The sequence below is a fragment of the Phacochoerus africanus genome, chromosome 8 (genome assembly GCF_016906955.1).
Source record: "Phacochoerus africanus isolate WHEZ1 chromosome 8, ROS_Pafr_v1, whole genome shotgun sequence".
Classification (NCBI taxonomy): domain Eukaryota; kingdom Metazoa; phylum Chordata; class Mammalia; order Artiodactyla; family Suidae; genus Phacochoerus; species Phacochoerus africanus.
Window position 1 is genome coordinate 166,924,835 of NC_062551.1, and position 18,680 is coordinate 166,943,514.

Genomic DNA, 18,680 nt, shown 5'->3' on the forward strand with positions numbered 1-18,680 from the left:
AGTATTAGGTTCACAGCAAATCGAAGGGAGTGCAGAGACGTCCCATAAACCACCCGCCCTCACACGTGTATCCTCTCCATTATCCGTACCCCACATCGGAGTGGTACACGTACAAAACTGACGGACCTACACGGACACATCGTCACCACCCGAGGTCCACGGTTTACGGTTTATGCTTTGTGTTGTCCACACTCTGTGTGTGGACAAAAGCACAATGGCTATGCCCACCCTTATGATGTGCAGATTGACTACCCCCCCAAATTTTCTGTGCCTGGACCATCTGTTCCCCTCGCCCTCAACCCTGGGCAACTGTTCGCCTTTTCACGACCTCTACAGTTACCCCTTTTCCAGAATGTCGTGCAGTTGGAATTGGTAGCATACTGCCCACAGCCTTTGCACAGCCTTTCCAATTAGCTTCTTTCACTAATCATATGCATTTACAACTATGCCAAGTCTTCTCATGCTTTGATAACGCCTTCGTTTCCTGTTAGCACTACATAATAGTCCGCTGTCTGGATGTACTACGATTTAGTTATGCACTCAACTACTGAAAGACATCTTGGGTGCTTTCAAATTTGGCAACAATGAGTAAAACATCATAAACAGGGGTATAGGCTTGGGGCACAGTTTTCGGTTCACGTGCATAAACACCAAAGACGGTGACTGCTGGAGGAACCACACTGCTAAGCTTTGTAAGACGCCGGCCAAAACGGACTTCCGAGAGAGGTGTACCACGTGCATGCCCACCGGCAATGAATGAGAGTTGCTGTTGCTCTAAGAGTTCCAGTGTTGGCCATTCTCACAGGCATGTAGTGATGGCGCCTTGTTATTTTATTTTGTGCGGAGCACCTTTTAATTTGCTTATTTTATATCTGCATAATTTCTTGGGTGAGGTCTTTGGCCTATTTTTAAATTGAATAACCTACGCTCTCACTGCTGTGTTAGTTCTTCGTATATTTTGAATAACAATCCTTTATCAGATGCGTCTTTTACACTTTTTCTTCTCTCAAACTGTGGCTTGTTTCTTCATACTCTTCACAGAGCAGGTTCTAATTTTAATGAAGTCCAGTTTTTCAGTTCTTCCTTTCATGAACTGTATCTTTGGTGCTGTATCACCAAATCCAAGGTCTTCTAGATTTTCTCCTCTATCTTCTAAAAATTTTATAGTTTTAAGTTTTACATTTAGGTCTGTGACCCATTTAGAGTTAACATTTGGGAAAGGTGTAAGGCCTGTCTGGATTTTTTCTTTTCTTTCTTTCCTTTTTTTTTTTTTTTTTTGGGACATGGATGTCCAGTTGTCCCAGCATCACTATGTCAAAAAGACTATCTTTTTGGAGTTCCCACTGTGGCGCAACGGGATTGGCTGTGTCTTGGGAGTGCTAGGATACAAATTCGATACCAGGTCTGGCACAGTGGAGCCACAGCTGCAGCCTCGGTCAAAACTGTGGCTCAGATCTGATCACTGGCCGTGGGGACCCCCATCCCGTGGGGTGGCCAAAAAAGAGTATCTTTTCTCCACTGCCTTACTTTGGCCCCTTCGCCAGCGACCGTTGACTTTATTTGTGTGGGTCTATTTCTGGACTCTCTATCAATGTTCCATTGATCTGCGTGTCTATTCATTGCCAATACCACACCGTCTTGATGACTGCGGCTTTATGGTAAGTCAGGTGACGCCAATCCTCCAACTTTGCTGTTCTGGCACAGTACTGTGGTGGCTATTCTGGCTCTTTGCTTCTCCATATAAACTTCAGGGTCCGTTTGTTGGTATCCACCAAATAACTCGCTGGGATTTTAACTGGAATTGCCTTACATCTATAAATCAAGTTGGGAAAAACTGATACCCACAGCATATGGAGGTTCCCAGGCTAGGGATCGAATTGGAGCTGCAGCCTCTGGCCTACACCGCAGCCACAGCAATGCCAGATCTGAACCGTGTCAGCAACCCACACCACAGCTCATGGCAACCTCAGATCCTTAGCCTACTGATGGAGGCCAGGGATCGAAGCTGCGTCCTTATGATACTAGTCAGACTCGTTTCCACTGAGCTTTGATGGGAACTCGGAGAAGAACTGACATCTTAAAGGTATTTAGTCTCCCTACCCATGAAAATGATATACCTCTCCATTTACTTAGTATTTTTGTTATTTTATTCATCAAAGTTTTGTAGTTTTCCTCATACAGGTCTTGTACATGTTTTGTTAGGTTTATGCCCAAGCATTTTACTGGCGCAGGGTGGGGGGGGGGGATGCTACTTTAAGTGGTACTGGGTGGTGTTGTTGTTCTACTGTGTTTTTAATTTCAAATTCTACTGGTTCTTTGCTCATTTATAGGAAAGTGATTAACTTCTGCACACTCACCTTGTTTCCCTCGACCTTCCGGCGGTCGCTTACTAGTTCCAGGAGGTTTCTGACCATTCTTTTAGACTTTCCACATGGACAACTGTGTCACATGGGAACAAAGACAGTTTTATTTCTTGCTTCTCTGTCTGTATAGCTTTTACTTCCTTTTCTTGTCTTATTGCATTAGCTAAGCCTTCCAGCACAATGTTGAAAGGAAATGGCAAGAGGGCACACCCTCGTCTTGTTCCTCATCTTAGAGGAAGGACTTCCATTTCCCCCCTTTAAGCACGGTGTTAGCTGTAGGTTTGGTAGATAGGCTTTATCGAGTTGAGGACATTTCCTTTTATTCCTAGTTTACTGAAAGTTTTTATCATGACTTGGTGTTGGATTTTGTCAAATACCGTTTCTACATCCGACGATATGATCATGTGATATCTCCTCTTTAGTCTGTGGATGTGACGTATTACATTGATTGATTTTTGAATGCTGAACCAGCCTTGCATACCGGGGGTTAATCTCACAACCGTGATGTGTAATTCCTTTTACGGACTGCTGGTTTTTGATTTGTTACTATTTGGTTGAGGACTTCTGCATCTATGCTCATGAGCGATATTAGTCCATAGATTTCTTTTCTTGTAATGTCTTCATCCGGTTTTGGTATTAGAGTAATTCTGGCCTTCATAGACTTAGAAAGTATTCCCTCTGCTTCTGAAAGAGGTGGTAGAGATATGGCTAAATTTCTTTCTTAAAATTTGGTAGAATTTTGGAGTTCTCATCATGGCTCAGTGGAAACGAATCCGACTAGTCTTCATGAGGAAACGGGTTTGATCCCTGGCCTCACGCAGTGGGTCAGGATTCTGGCGTTGCTGTGAGCTGTGGTGTAAGTTGTCACAAACACAGCTCAGACCTGGCATTGCTATGGCTGTGGTATAGGCTGGCAGCTGCAGCTCTGATTTGACCCCTACCCTGGGAACTTCCATATAAAAAGAATCTTTATATCTTCTTGGAGAATCGACTTCTTTAATCATTATATAATGCCTTCTAATTTTCTTTGCTTTGAACCTTGCTTTGTCTAAAATTAATACAGTGGAGTTCCCATCATGGCACAGTGGAAACGAATCTAACTAGAAACCATGAGGTTGGGGGTTCGATCCCAGGCCTTGCTCAGTGGGCTAAGGATTGCCGTGGGCTGTGGTGTAGGTTGCAGATGTGGCTCAGATCTGGCATTGCTGTGGCTGTGGCATAGGCCAGCAGCTACAGCTCCGATTAGACCCCTAACCTGGGAATGTCCACATGTCGTGGGTGCAGCCCTAAGGAAAGGACAAAGACAAAAAAATAAATAAATAAAATAAAATAAATACAGCCAGCCTTAGTTTCTTTGGTTAGCATTGTATAGTTTCTTAGCGTTAGCATTGTATATTTTTCTCCATTTACTTTTTTCTTACAATGTTTTATTTTTTAACCATTTTTAAAAATTGAAATATAGCTATTTTATGATGTATTAGTTTCAACTAAAGCAAGGTGATTCAGATATATATATGTATATATTATATGTATTATATATTATGTGTGTATATAATATATATAACATATATCTTCTTTTTCAGGTTATTTTCCATTACAGGTTGTTACAAAGAATATAGTTCTCTGTAGGTTCTTATTGTTTGTCTATTTTTATATAGTAGTGTGCATATGTTAATTCCAAGCTCCTAATTTATCTCCCCATCCCTACTATCCCCTTTGGTAACTACTGGTTAGTGGGTTATGTCTGTGAGTCTGTTTCTGTTTTGCAAATAATTTGTTCATTTGTATCATTTTTTTCAGATTCCACATATAAGTGATACCATACACTATTTGTCTTTGTCTGATTTCCTACATTTAATATGCTTCTCTCTAGATCCACCCGTGTGTTGCTGTAAACGGCATTACTTCATTCTTTTTATTTTTGCGTAATATTCCATTTTATATATCTGTGTGTGTGTGTGTGTGTATGTGTGCATGTATATTGCTGTGATTTATGTCAAAGAGTGTCCTGCCTATGTTTTCCCCTGGATTTTTATAGTATCTGGTGTTACATTTAGGTCTTTAATCCATTTTGAGTTTATTTGTGTTTATGGAGTTAGGGGGTAGTCTAATTTCATCCTTTTACAATGTAGTTGTCCAGTATTCCCAGTACACTTGTTGAAGAGACTGTCTTTTCTCCCTTGTGTATCCTTGCCTTCTTTGTTGTGTATTAATTGACAATAAGTGTGTGGCCTCACTTCGGGGCTTTCTATCCTGTTCTGTTGATCTACATTTCTGTTTTTATGCCAATACCATATTATTTTGATTACTATAGTTTTATAACATAGTCTGAGGCCAGGGAGCCTGATCCCTCCAGCTCTGTCCTTTCTCAAGATTCCTTTGGCTATCCTGGGTCTTTTGTTTCCCTACAAATTTTAAACCTTTTGTTCTAGTTCTGTGAAACCTGCCCTTGGTAATTTGATAGGGATTGCACTGAGTCTGTAGACTGCTTTGAGTAGCACAGTCATTTTGACAGTACTGATTCTCTCAATCCAAGAACACAGTATATTTTCCATCTGTTTCTGTCATCTGTAATTTCTTTAATCAGCATCTTATAGCTTTGGAGTATAGGTCTTTTGCCACTTATTTCTAGGTATTTTATTCTTTTTGATGCAATGGCAAATGGGGTTGGTTTTTAAATTTTTCTGATATTTCGCTATTAGTATATAGAAATGCAACAGACGTCTGCACACTAATTTTGTATCCAGCAACTTTACCAAATTCATTGATGAGGCCTAAGAGTTTTCCAGTAGGTAGCATCTTCAGGATTTTCCATGTATAGCATCATGTCAGCTGCAAACAGTGACTTTTTTTTTTCCCTTTTTTGGCCACCTCATAGCATATGGAGCTCTCAGGCCAGAGATCAGATCCAAACCACAGCTGCAACCTACTGCTGCAGCTGTGGCACAGCTGGATCCTTAATCCACTGTGCTGGGCTGGAAATCAAACCTGGATCCCAGTGCTGCAGAGACACTGGTGATGCCAACAGCGAAAGTTTTAATTCTTCTTTTCCAATCTGGATTCCTTTTATTTCCTTTCCTTCTCTGATTGCTGTGGCTGGAATCCAAAATTATGTTGAACAAAAGTGGCGAGAAAGAACATCCTTGTCTTGTTCTTGATCTTAGAGGAGATGTGTTCAGTTTTCATTGCTGAACTTGAAGTTAGCTGTGAGTTTGTCATTGATGGCCTTTAATATGTCGAGGTAGGTTCCCTCTGTGCCCACTTCCTGAAGAGTTTTGATCATAAATGGATGCTGAATTTTATAAAAAGGTTTTTATGCATTTATTGAGATGATCATGTGGTCTTTAATCTTCAGTTTGCAATGCAATGTATCACAATTGATTTGTGAATATTGAAAAATCCTTGCATCTGTGACAGAAATCTCACTTGATCATGGTGTATGATCCTTTTAATGTATTGTTGGAGTCACTGTGCTAGTATTTTGTTGAGAATCTTTGCATTTATGCTCATCAGTGATATTGACCTACAATTTTCCTTTTGTGTGATATCTTTGGTTTGGGGAGCAAGGGGATCGTGGCCTCATAGAATGAGTTTGAAAGTGTTCCTTCCTCTGCAATTTTCTGGAATAGTTTCAGAAGGATAGGTGTTATTCTTCATAAATGTTTGGTAAACTTCACCTGTGAAACTATCTGGTCCTGGACTTATGTTTGTTGGGAGTTTTTTAATTACTGATTCAATTTATGTACTGGTAACTGGTCTGTTTGTATTTTCTATTGTTTCCTAGTTCAGTCTTGGGAAATAGTACCTAAGAATTAGTCCATTTCTTCTAGGTTGTCCATTTTATTGACGTATAGTTGCTTATAGTAGTCTCTTACGGTCCTTTGTATTTCTGTGGTGTCAGATGTAACTTCTTTTCATTGCTAATTTTATTGATTTGGGGCCTCTCCATTTTTTTTTTTTTTCCTTGATGAGTCTGGCTGAAAGTTTATCAATTTTGTTTATCTTTTCAAAGAACCAACTTTTAGTGTTATTCATCTTTTCCATTTTTTTAAAGTTTCTATTTCATTTATTTCTGCTCTGGTCTTTATGATTTCTTTCTTTCTACTAACTTTGTTCTTCTTTCTCTAGTTGCTCTAGGCATAAGGTTAGGTTGTTTGAGATTTTCTTGTTTCTTGCTACAAACTTTCCTCTTAGAACTGCTTTTGCTGCATCCCACAGATTTTGGATTGTAACATTTTCATATTTGTCTCTAGGTATTTTTTAATTTCCCCTTTTTAAAATCTAATCTTTTTAATGGCTGCACCCATGGCATATGGAAGTCCCCAGGCCAAGGACTGAATCTAAGCCACAGGAGTTAGATTCTTAATCCACTGCACCACTGCAGGAACTTCCTTATTTATTCTTTGATTTCTTCAGTGATCCATTGGTTAGCATACTGTTTAGCCTCCACTATATTTTTTGCAGTTTCTTCCTAGTAGTTGATTTCTAGCCTCATAGCATTGTGGTCAGAAAAAAATGCTTGGTATAATTTCAGTTTTCTTAAATTTTCCAAGGTTTGCTTTGTGGCCCAGCATGTGATCTATCCTGGAGAATTTACTTTTAATCTGTATGTGTCTTTATAATTAAAATGGGGTTCTTGTAGACAACAGATAGTTAGGTCTTGGTTTTTTTGGAGTTTTTTTGTTTTTGTTTTTGTCTTCTTTAGGGCTGCAGGTGCAGCATATGGAAGTTCCTAGGCTAGGGATTAACTGGAGCTGTAGCTGCTGGCCTTCTCCACAGCCACAGCAATGCCAGATCCAAGCTGCATCTGTGACCTACACCACAGCTCGTAGCAATGCCAGATCCTTAACCCACTGAGTGAGGCCAGAGATTGAACCCACGTCCTCATGGATACCACTTACTGCTGAGTCACGACAGGAACTCCAGTTGATCTTGCCTTTTGATCTACTCTGACAATCTGTCTTTTAGTTGGTGCATTTAGGCCATTAATATTCAAGTGATTATTGATGTATCTGGAGTAATATTTACCATATTCATTACTGTTTTCTATTTGCTATCCTTATTCTTTGTTCCTATTTTTATCTTCCACGCTTTTTATGCCTTGTGTGGTTTTAAGTGAGCATTTTATGATTCCATTTTCTTTCCTTTTTAGCATACTGATTATACTTTTTTTAAAACTTTTTAAAGTGGTTGCCCTAAAGTTTGCAATAGACATTTTCAACCAATCTAAGTCCACTTTCAAATAACACTATACCTCTTCACAGGCAGCGTGAGTACTTTACAATAATGAAATAATCCTAATTCCTACCTCTCATGCCTTGCATCATTGCTATCACTCATTTTGCTTATATCTAAATGCACATAACACATACACATGATATATACATAAGCACACAAAATCAAATACATTATTGGTATTATTATTTTGAGCAAACTGTTATCTATTAGATTAATTTTTCATTTTTAAAAATGAAAGTGGGAGTTCCCAATGTGGTATAGGTCACAGACACAGCTCAGATCTAGTGTTGCTGTGGCTGTGGCGTAGGCCGGCAGGTATGGTTCTGATTTGACTCCTAGCCTGGGAACTTCCGTGTGCTATTATTGTGGCCCTAAAAAGCAGATAGATAGATAGATAGATAGATAGATAGATAGATAGATAGATAGATAGTAGATAGATATTTTATTTATTTATTTATTTATTTATTTATTTATTTATTTTTGTCTTTTTGTGCCATTTTTTGGGCAGCTCCTGCGGCATATGGAGGTTCCCAGGCTAGGGGTCTAATCGGAGCTGTAGCCGCCAGCCTACGCCAGAGCCACAGCAACGTGGGATTCGAGCCGCATCTGTGACCCACACCACAGCTCACGGCAACGCCAGATAGTTAACCCACTGAGCAAGGGCAGGGATCGAACCCGAAACCTCATGGTTCCTAGTCAGATTCATTAACCACTGAGCCACGACGGGAACTCTGATAGATAGATTTTAAAAATTAAAAAATTAAAAAGGAAAGTTTCTAATTTACCCTCATTCTTTCTCCAATGCTCTTCTTTATTTAGAAGTGAGTTTCTGATCTACATTATTTTCCTTTTATCTAAAGAATTTTTCACATTTTTTGCAAGGTAGATCTACTGCAACAAATTCCCTCGATTTTTGTTTGTCTGAGAAAGTCTGTATTTCTCCTTCACTCTTGAATAATAATCTCACAGAGTACAGAATTCTAGGTTGGTGGGGTTTTCCTCTCAACACGCTAAATATTTCACTTCAGTCTGGTCTTGCTTGCCTGGTTTCTGAGGTAAGTCAGACGTAATTCTTATCTGAGTTCCTCTATGGGTAAAGTATTTTTTCTTCTGGCTTCTTTTAGGATTTTCTCTTTATCTAGATTTTCTGTAGTTTGAAGATGATATGCCTCAGTATAGTTTTAGGCATTTTCCTGCCTGGCATTCTCTGGGCTTCCTGAATCTGTGGCTTGGTGTCGGACATTTACTTTGGGAAAGTTCTCCGTCGTTATTGTTTCAAATATCTCTTGTTCTTTTCCTCTTTTCCTTCTGATACGTCCATTTCACATATGTCATACTTTCTGTCGTTGTCCCACAGCCCTTGAATATCCTGTTTTTTGGTTGGTTGGTTTGTTTTTTCAGTCCTTGTTCTCTTTGCTTTTCAGTTTTTGAGGATTCTATTGATATACCCTCCAGTTCAGAGATTCTTTCCTCAGCCAGGTCCAGTCTACTAATAAGCCCATCAAAGGCATTTCTGTTACAGTATTTTTTTTTTATCTCTAGCATTTATTTTTGGTTCTTTCATAGGATTTCCATCTCTCTGCTTACATTGGCCATCTGTCCATGTATGCTATCTACTTTACCCACTAAATCCCTTAGCCTATTAATCTTAGCTGTTTAAATTCATGGCCTGATCATTCCAATATTCCTGTCACATCTGGTTCTGATGCTCGCTCTGTCTCTTCAAACTGCATTCCTGCCTTTTGTTATACGCCTTGTTCATTTTTCTTGATAGCCATGCATGATGTACCAAGTAAAAGGAACTGCTATAAATAGGCCTTTAGTAATGTGGGGTGAGATTAGGGGGAGAGGAAACTTCCCACAGCCCTACGACTAGGTCTCAGCCTTTTAGCGAGCCTGTGCCTCTGGACTGAGAACTGCGCAAGTATTTCTCAGGTTTCCTCTCCCGCCTTAGGTGGGACCAAATGGCGAGAGTGGGTTGGAGTTGAATATCTCCTTTCTCCCACACAGAAGGCTCGAGATGGCTAGAGCTGGCTACTTCCCTTCGCCCAAGTCACTTAGGCTCTGGTAATACTCCAACAGGTTAGGCTCTAATTCACTAGTCTCCCTTGAGGGCAGGCCTTGTTAAGAAAAACAAAGTATTTAGGTATATTTCACAATGGCTCCTTTCCTTCTTCTGCTGCCAGATGTAGCAGTTACTGTGGGACTCTGGTCGAACTCCTGCAGGTAAATCTCACAACACTCCTGGGGGGTCCTCCTGGAGTTTCTACCTCTTGGACTTGTCTCCACTGAGCCTCCAGCAATTTGTCAATTATACCTCAGGTTTTTCCACTCTGGTGCTGGTTTCTCTGACAGTTTCCGCATGAGACTCTCCTCTAGGCCCCATTTCTCCAGTCTTGCGGCAGCGGATTGCCCCATGTCCTCGCCGCTGTCACAGCGCCAGCAAGAGTCGAATTTTCAGTCCATTCAGTTTTCCCCTTGTTATTAGGTCAGAGTGGCAACCACCAAGCCCCTTAACATGCAGAACAGGAAACCTCAAGCTACAGAACTCTTAAAAACCAACTAGACTGGTCTCGGACAGGAAGCCTTCAGCTTAAGCGTCTGACCCCAGTGCTGGCACCCTGACCAAGCCAAGGCCACATGTCGCTCTAAACTGCTCAAACAGAACAGTGTGCATCTTTCTACGTATGCCGTGGGATTACCTACATCTTAAAACTTTCTAGCTAGAAGGCATTCATGCTCTAACATGGCATTTCACGTAGACTTCTTTTAGAACATGACACGTGATATTAGTTTTTTTATTTCTTTCTCATGTTACACGCTGAGAGCATAAAGCCTACGTTCATCTTACATCCAGTTTACAATGAACATACTGCTTTTGCTAAATGAACAATAAAAACTCTGGACTCCTCTCCTTCCCCCCTTCCATGAAGGAATTCCAGTACATAATCTTGATTAAGTCATAAACAGGATAAAAAATTAAGGAAAAATAATGCTCTAGACATCTATTTTTCAATCTTGGAAATGCCCTTTGAGTTCCACAGGTAAAGACACACAAACTCTTTCTTACTGAGCCTCTCTGAAGCCTCCACTTCTCCATCTGTAAAAGAGGATGATAATAATAACCAGTATAAACTACGAGGAGCAAAAGAGGTTATGAACATAAAGCTCCCATTACGGTACAGAGGTAGAGTAGACACTCCATAAATTATGACGTTCATCTCATTAGCAGCAGCAGCAGCAGCAACATCACTAAACCATCACCCAAATCTCAGTGCACAGCAGGCATCTACTCTGAGGAGCTCCTCTGCTGTGACCTTGTTTACGGAATGAAGGGCCCTTCTCTGCCTTGGTGAGCTACTGGGATGGGTCGTACTAGTCTCTTCTCTGATATTATAGCACAGAAATAATATGCTATAGTAAGAAGCTCTAAACAACCTACTCAAAGTCAAATATCTGAAAGGCTTGAGAGTAAGAATAACAGAAAATGTGTAGCTAGTGGCTACAGCTAACAGCTAACGCAAAGGTCAGCAGTAACTACTAACAAATACGGAAGCCTATAGCCCACGAAGGGTACCTGTCACCTCTGACCTCATAAACCCCTGTGTCGCCAGGAGGACTTTCTCTCTTCACCTAATTTCCTTTCCTTTTCTCTCTCCACCCCCGTCCTGACACTACCTACTATCTCCGCTCTGAGCCCCTTCCTCGCTCTTCTCACCAGTTCGAATACAGAATTAAATCCTGTTCTTAGTATTTATCATACGTTCTGGTAAAATAATGAACACAGGTCTTAAAGAAAGAAAATCAGAATTCAACTCCAGTCCTCACAGCTATGTAACATGGGTAAATTAATTAAACGAAATACTCCCGTTTGCTCAAGTGCAAAACAGGGATAATAATAGCATCTTCACATGGTTACAGTGAGAGGTCAATTAAACTTGTGAGTTATCTAGCTTGAAGCCTGAGCCACGATCGCTCCTCCACAAAGGCAACGTGCTTCTCAGTGTCTCCAGGAAAAAATTTATCTAAGCCGTGGTTGTGTCTTCCACAGGCCAGTGGCTCTTCACAGAATCGGAGCCCTCCCTCCAGTCCTTTGCACAGACTTCCATCACTGGATGGATCCAGAGGGATCTCTCCGTTACGGATCCTGTCCACGTCTCTAACGACAGAATGCTGCACTGCACTGATACAAACACTCCTTACTCCGGCCCGTCTCCTCGATTTTAAAAATACGTCGGAACAGACAAATGTAAATGAAATCTGGAAACACAAAGCAATTCCTGATAACTATAAGCTACACACTTAAAAGGCACTTAAACATTTCATATAAAACAATAAATGAAAGATACAGTATGATACTTTTAAAGTTGGCTTGAAGCGTCTTTGGTAGTTTGGGCCACGTGAAAGAATAAGGACCTAGGAGTTCCTGCTGTGCTGCAACAGGATTGGCAGCATCTCTGCAGTGCCAGGAGGCAGGTTTGATCCCTGGCCCAGCACAGTGGGTTAAAAGCATCTGGCCCTGCCACAGCTGGGGCATAGGTCACAACTGTGGCTCGGATCTGATCCTTGACCTGGGAACTCCATATGCCGCAGGGTGGCCAAAAAAAAAAACAAAACAAGAAAAAGAAAGAAGGAAAATAATGAACTACTTCAGAGGAACAGTTCCTGTGTTAAGGAGTCAATACAGTAGTGGACTGGAGTTCCCATTGTGGCTCAGTGGAAACGAATCTGACTAGTATCCACGAGGATGCAGGTTCAATCCCTGGCTTCGCTCAGTGGGTTAAGGATCCAGTGTTGCTGTGCGCTGTGGTGTAGGTCACAGATACGGCTTGGATCTGGCATTGCTGTGCCTGTGATGTAGGCCAGCAGCTACAGCTCCAATTCAACCCCTAGCCTAGGAACCTCCATATGCTGCAGGTGTGGCCCGAAAAAAAGACAAAAAAAAAAATACTACTACTACAGTAGTAGAGCAAATGCCAGATGCCTCTTCCAACTCATTCTATTTCATTTTAACCTCCTGTGTAGAGACTGACTCTACTCTCAGGTGAATTCCACACTGGTATCCAGTAGGTGTTTGCAGACATAAAAACTATTTTAGAAAAGAGACATTCACTAGGAATCAGAACAGACTACCCAGACTTTTTCGTAGCCAGCTCAGACAGCCGTCAGACAAAGGAACCAGAAGAAGAGCTGTGTGTGGCCACCATGGGACACTGGAAGCTACAGCCAAGAAAAGCTCGTTGCGGCACAGTGCAAGCCCTTCCACCGCAAAGCCCAGACCACAGCACAGTCAACGCTGGGTGAGCCGGAAAAGGTGGGAGAGGGGGCGAGGGGGGTTGGTGGGGAGGGGGTGTTTCAGGCAGCCTCACAGAAAACAGTGTGACACATGAGAATGGCTGCAGGGGCAGAATGAAGACATTATTCTACTCAGGTCCAAGTTCAGCACCAGTAAGAGCTACAACGATTCAGTAGACACAATTTCTTTGGGGAAAGTAAAACAAAGACAGGATTAAATTAAAAACGGAAAATCCAAGGACGAGATGAAGATGAATGTCCTAAGGGCGTTGGAAAACCTACTTCGACAGCAAGCCCAAGGCAGTAACTGGCAAAGGGGAGCAGCAATAAACTCTCATAATTAAAAAAGGACATTCGAGAACCCGAAGCACCGGCACGGTTTGCGTTTTTATTGTAGCACAGCACGCTTTCCCTGAGTACACAAAAGGATTTGCCATGGCATGCAGTTGTTTTCAAAACCAGCAAAGTTCTCCAACAAGAGCAACAAAAGTGGTGGGCAGTTTCTAAGCCCAAGTCCCGGAAATGCCCAGTGCCCCTCTCTGAAGAATTTGAGATGACTGCAGCCACAGGAAAACCCGATAACTAATCAGCAGAGGCTGTTCCCGGGGGCGGGGTAGGCTAGAGTCACCATACTTACTGGAGTCCTCCCACTGGAGTAAATGCAGCTTCCACGCAGAATAATACAAAAATCCCAATACCAGAAAAAGGCAGAGGGCTAGCAGCAGATTGCGTACAAAGACCAAGAGTCCCATCTTCACATGATTTACAGTTTCCTACATGACCTAAAGAAAAAAAAACAAAAAAAACCAAAAGAACAATTTAGGTCTTCAATAATAAGCAATCCTCTTACGGATACACTCAACCTTAACATAAGTATTTATGCGAGAATTTCCAAATGAAGAACAGCCTAGAATTACCCCTTAGTTGGGCATCCTCCAACCTGCTCAAGCCCGTCTCAGCCTCACCATCATTCAGCATCCAAGCCGGAAATCAGCCGTGATCCTCAGGTCCCTCCCTCCCTCATTCCCGACAATCGCTGGTCAAACTCTGGCAGTTGCATCCTCCTGGATAAATCTCAAATCACATCCCCTTCCCGCCATCACTCCCCTCGTCCGCGCCAGCACTGTATGCCCACTGCACAAGCTGCCCTGCCTCCAAACCCACGCTCGCTGGATCTACTTTCCACCCAGCACGAGGAGGCACAAAACGGGGCATTCCTTCCCTGCTTGAACCCCTTTCTATTAGTATTTCACTGCCGCTCTGACAAAGCACCACAACCCCAGCAGCCTGAAACCACACACGGTTACTGCCTCGCAGTTCTGAAGGCCAAATGTCAAGGTACAGTGTGGCTCAGCAGGGTCCCCTGCACGAGGTAGCACAAGGGCAAACCCAGGCGCCCGGCATGCTGCCTTCCATTCTGGAGACTCTGGAGAGGAACCTACTTCCAAGGTGTTTCAGGCTGTAGGCTGACTTCAGCTCCTGCAGCTGCAGGGCCCAAGGGCCCGATGCCTTGCTGGTTATCAGCCAGCCTTTGCTCCTGTGCTCCTGCTTTCCATGCAGTCCCCCTGCAGCCGCAGCAGGGTCAGCCCCTCTCACGCTGATCTTTCCAACTTTCCTTCTACCTCATCTTGCCTCCGTTGCCAGCCAGAGAAACTGCCTCGCTTTTCAGGCTCATGTGATTAGACTGGGCCCCGCTTGAATAACCTAGAGTCACTTCCCTATTTTAAGATCGGAAGCCTTAATTTCGTGTGCGAAGTCCCTTTTGCCATGTAAAGCAACATATTTGGAGTCCAGCGATTAGGGTGTGGGCATCTTTGAGGGGCCACTCAGCCTAACACGCCTTTCCTTCAAGCTTCCGTTCCTTCAGAAGAAAGGAATGGCTCCTTAGGATCCAGTAGCTTCTCGTCACACCCCATCTGACCCCTAAACCACCTCTTGTTTCTCCCACTCTCCCCTGTGTGCTGTGCTCCAGCCCCCCTTCTTTCTACGCACTGAACATTTCTTGCTGCTTCTCGCCTCAAGGTCTGTCTGTGGTATTTTCTCCACTACCTGGCGGCACAGGCTCTGATACTCACTTAAATCAGCGTCAGCCAAGAAGAGCTCTCCTTCTCCCCTTTTTTTTCTTTTGTCTTTTTAAGGCTGTACCCTCAGCAGCATATGAAGGTTCCTAGGCCAGGGAATCGGAGCTACAGCTGCTGGCCCCTCCAGAGCCACAGCAACGTCAGATTCGAGCCACGTCTGCGACCTACACCACAGCTCACAGCAACACGGGACTCCCAACCTCTGAGCGAGGCCAGGGACAGACCCACAACCTCATGAACACTACCCAGGTTTGTTTATCGCTGAGCCACAACGGGAACTCCCCAAGAAGACTGCTTAAGATCACCCTTCCCCACCCCACTCAGGTATCTTAGTCATGAAATAACATTTGAGAAATTATGTATAAATATTGTAAGTGAAGTGAGAAAAATTTATCACTTGCAGATTATATAACTGTCCACCTCGAAAAGCCAGGAGAATCAACTGAAAAACCATTAGAACTAATAGAAAATTCAATAAAGTAGGTGATTATATGATTTGCCTACAAAAATCAATAGTTTTTTAAAACCTATACCAGCGATAATCAATTAGAAAATGTAAGGGGGAAAAAATTCCATTCATGATGACAACGAAATCTATAAAATACCTAAAAATAAACTTTGGAAGAAATGAACAAGATTTTCACCAAAGGACATAAAAGAGCCAAATAAATAAACAGACATAACAAGCTCCTAAGTGAGAAGATTCAATATTGGAAACACGTCAGTTCTCCTGAAATGTCAGTTGTCTATAAATATGTAGCCTCACTCCAGTCAAAATCCATGATTTTTTTTGAACTCAGATCTAATCTTAATCTGAAGAGTTCATACCCAGAATGAGTGAAGAACTTTTTGATGAAAAATAATGAAGCGAGAATCTGCTTTATCATATTAAAACCAATTCCAAGCTATAATTATTAAGCTGGATGGGTACTGGCACAGGAAAAGACAAACAGACGACTGCAACAGAATAGAGTCTAAAAATGAGATCTCTCAATAACAGATACAGATATGGATATATACACGTACACACACATACATAAATGAATTTACTTCCTCTACATTTTTGAATACATGATAAGCATGAAAGTTTTCTTTTTTTAAAGACACAGCTAACTGCTGCTGATATGGTTACCTCTAAGAAATAGGATAGGACAATGAGAAGCACTTTTCCCTTTATACATTTTGGATTAAATTTGTTCTGAGTCACAGGTATTGCCTCTATAATTTTGAATATTTAAAAAGTCACACATAAACAAATGGGACCTAATCAAACTTACAAGCTTTTGCACAGCCAATGAAACCATAAATAAAATAAGACAACTTACTAAATGAGAGAAAATATTGGCAAACAATGTGACTGATAAGGGATTAATTTTCAAAACACGCAAACAGCTCAGACATCTCAATAACGAAACAAAATAAACCACCCCGTCAAAAATGGGCAGAAGATGGGAGTTCCCGTCGTGGCGCAGTGGTTAACGAATCCGACTAGGAACCACGAGGTTTCGGGTTCGGTCCCTGCCCTTGCTCAGTGGGTTAACGATCCGGAGCTGCCGTGAGCTGTGGTGTAGGTTGCAGACGCGGCTCGGATCCCGCGTTGCTGTGACTCTGGCGTAGGCCGGTGGCTACAGCTCCGATTCAACCCCTAGCCTGGGAACCTCCATATGCCTCGGGAGCAGCCCAAGAAATAGCAATAACAACAACGACAAAAAAAAAAGGGGGGGGGGGCAGAAGAACTAAACAGACCTTTCTCCAAAGAAGGCCTACAGTCGGCACAGGCACATGAAAAGATGCTCATCATTGCTGATGGTGATGAAATGCAAATTCCGACAACAACAAGGCATCACCTCACACCCGCCAGAATGGCCATCATTTAAAAACTGACAAATCATAAACGCAGGCGAGGGTGTGGAGGAAAGGGAGCCCCCCACGCTGCTGGTGGGAATGTCAACTGCGCAGCCCCTCTGGAGCACAGCATGGAGGTTCCTCAAAACACTCCAAATAAAGCTGCTGTATGATCCAGCCGTCTCACGCCTGGATACACACCGGAAAAGATGAAACCTCTGATTCCGAAAGAGACGTGCACCCCAGTGTTCAAAGACACGGAAGCAACCTGAATGTCCAATGACAGATGAATGGATAAAGACAGTGTCACACACACACACACATACAGACACCATGCAGCCATAAAACGTGAAAGAAAGTCATCTGTGGCAACCCAGACGGACCGAGAGACGATCGCGTTCCGTGAGGTGAAGGCGTATAAAACACCACATGATATCACCTATGTGGAATCTAAGATACGACAGACACAAATGAACTTATGCACAAAGCAGAAACATTCACAAAACAGAGAAAACAAACCTACGGTGGGGGGTGGGGGGATGTGCTTGGGCTGTGGGATGGGAATCCTGTGAAACTGAATGGTTATGATCATTATACAACTACAGATATGATAAATTCACTTGAGTTATTAAAAAAAAACCACCTTTTCCAGGGGGAAAGACGGGGCGGGGGGTGGGAAAGGACTGGGGGTTTGGGATAAGCACCTATAAACTGTTGCGTATAAAACAGACCAACAACAAGGTCCTACGGTGCAGAACTGTAGTCAACGCCCTTTAACAACCCCAATGGAAAAGAAAACGCAAAAAATATCTATGGATAAAGAATCCCTTTGCTGTACATCGGAAACGCACAGAAACGTCAAATCAGAAACTTTAAATCAACGCCCTTTCAATGTGACCTCTCAAACAAATCGCACATTGTAGAAACAGAAATTGGTAGACTTTGGGGAGCAATTTGGAAGTACAGGTACGCCCTGCTTTTTGAACGTTCGCTTTCCGCCCCTTTGCTCCTATGAAAGACCTAGGCGAGAACCTGTTGTCACTAAGTGGAAGAAATCCAAAGAAGATTTTCACTTTGATGAAAAGAGACGAAAAGAGCCTTTAGCATCTCTTCTGCGCCAGCCGTTACTGGCAGTGGGCACCCAGAGCAGTGAGAGGAGCACCGCCAGCCTCCCTTCCCAGCAACCACACTCACCCTCTCTGCACCAAGCCCCAGAGCTCTGAATTCTGTCTGTGAGCATCTGCACTTAATCTTGATTTATTCTGTGCATCTGTTAGCAGAGGTACCCCCAGGTACCACAAAAGCCCAAGAGAACTTGGAAGAGGGTGACCACGCTCGGCGTAAGGATGGATGTGATGAAGCATTTATTTATTTATTTTTGTCTTTTTTGCCATTTCTTGGGCCGCTCCCGCGGCATATGGAGGTTCCTAGGCTAGGGGTCTCATCGGAGCTGTAGCTGCCAGCTTACGCCAGAGCCACAGCAACGCGGGATCCGAGCCGCGTCTGCGACCTACACCACAGCTTTCAGCAACGCCAGGATCGTTAACCCACTGAGCAGGGGCAGGGACCGAACCCGCAACCTCATGGTTCCTAGTCGGATTCGTTAACCACTGCGCCACGACGGGGAGCTCCTAATGAAGCATTTAGATCATGGTGAACAAGACAGAGATGGGCTGAACCTGCCTGCATCCACCACTATCTACAATAGTGCATGCACACCACGCACACTCAGAGAGAAGGAACACGGGCAGCTGCCAAAGCACTGCTGGTTCTGCTGGTAGCAAAGTGGTCTCTTTCAACTGGCATCTAGTAATAGAGACACTGGAAAGTCTACTGCTTGAGTAGACTGATGGGTGTA

At 42.9% G+C, this 18,680-nt stretch overlaps 1 protein-coding gene across 8 annotated transcripts in view; it reads right to left on the minus strand.

The window, feature by feature from the left end:
- Positions 1-18,680, minus strand: part of ST3GAL3 (ST3 beta-galactoside alpha-2,3-sialyltransferase 3) — a 225,438-nt gene that overhangs the window by 176,203 nt on the left and 30,555 nt on the right. For 7 of the 8 annotated variants that reach the window (XM_047789361.1, XM_047789364.1, XM_047789363.1 and 4 more), the window contains exon 2: positions 13,534-13,678. In XM_047789361.1, the coding sequence (XP_047645317.1) occupies positions 13,534-13,648 (115 nt within the window). In that variant the 5' untranslated portion in view covers positions 13,649-13,678. Of the gene's footprint in view, positions 1-13,533; positions 13,679-14,338; positions 14,553-18,680 lie in introns of those variants that run through there. The other variant, XM_047789357.1, reaches the window with a different exon arrangement.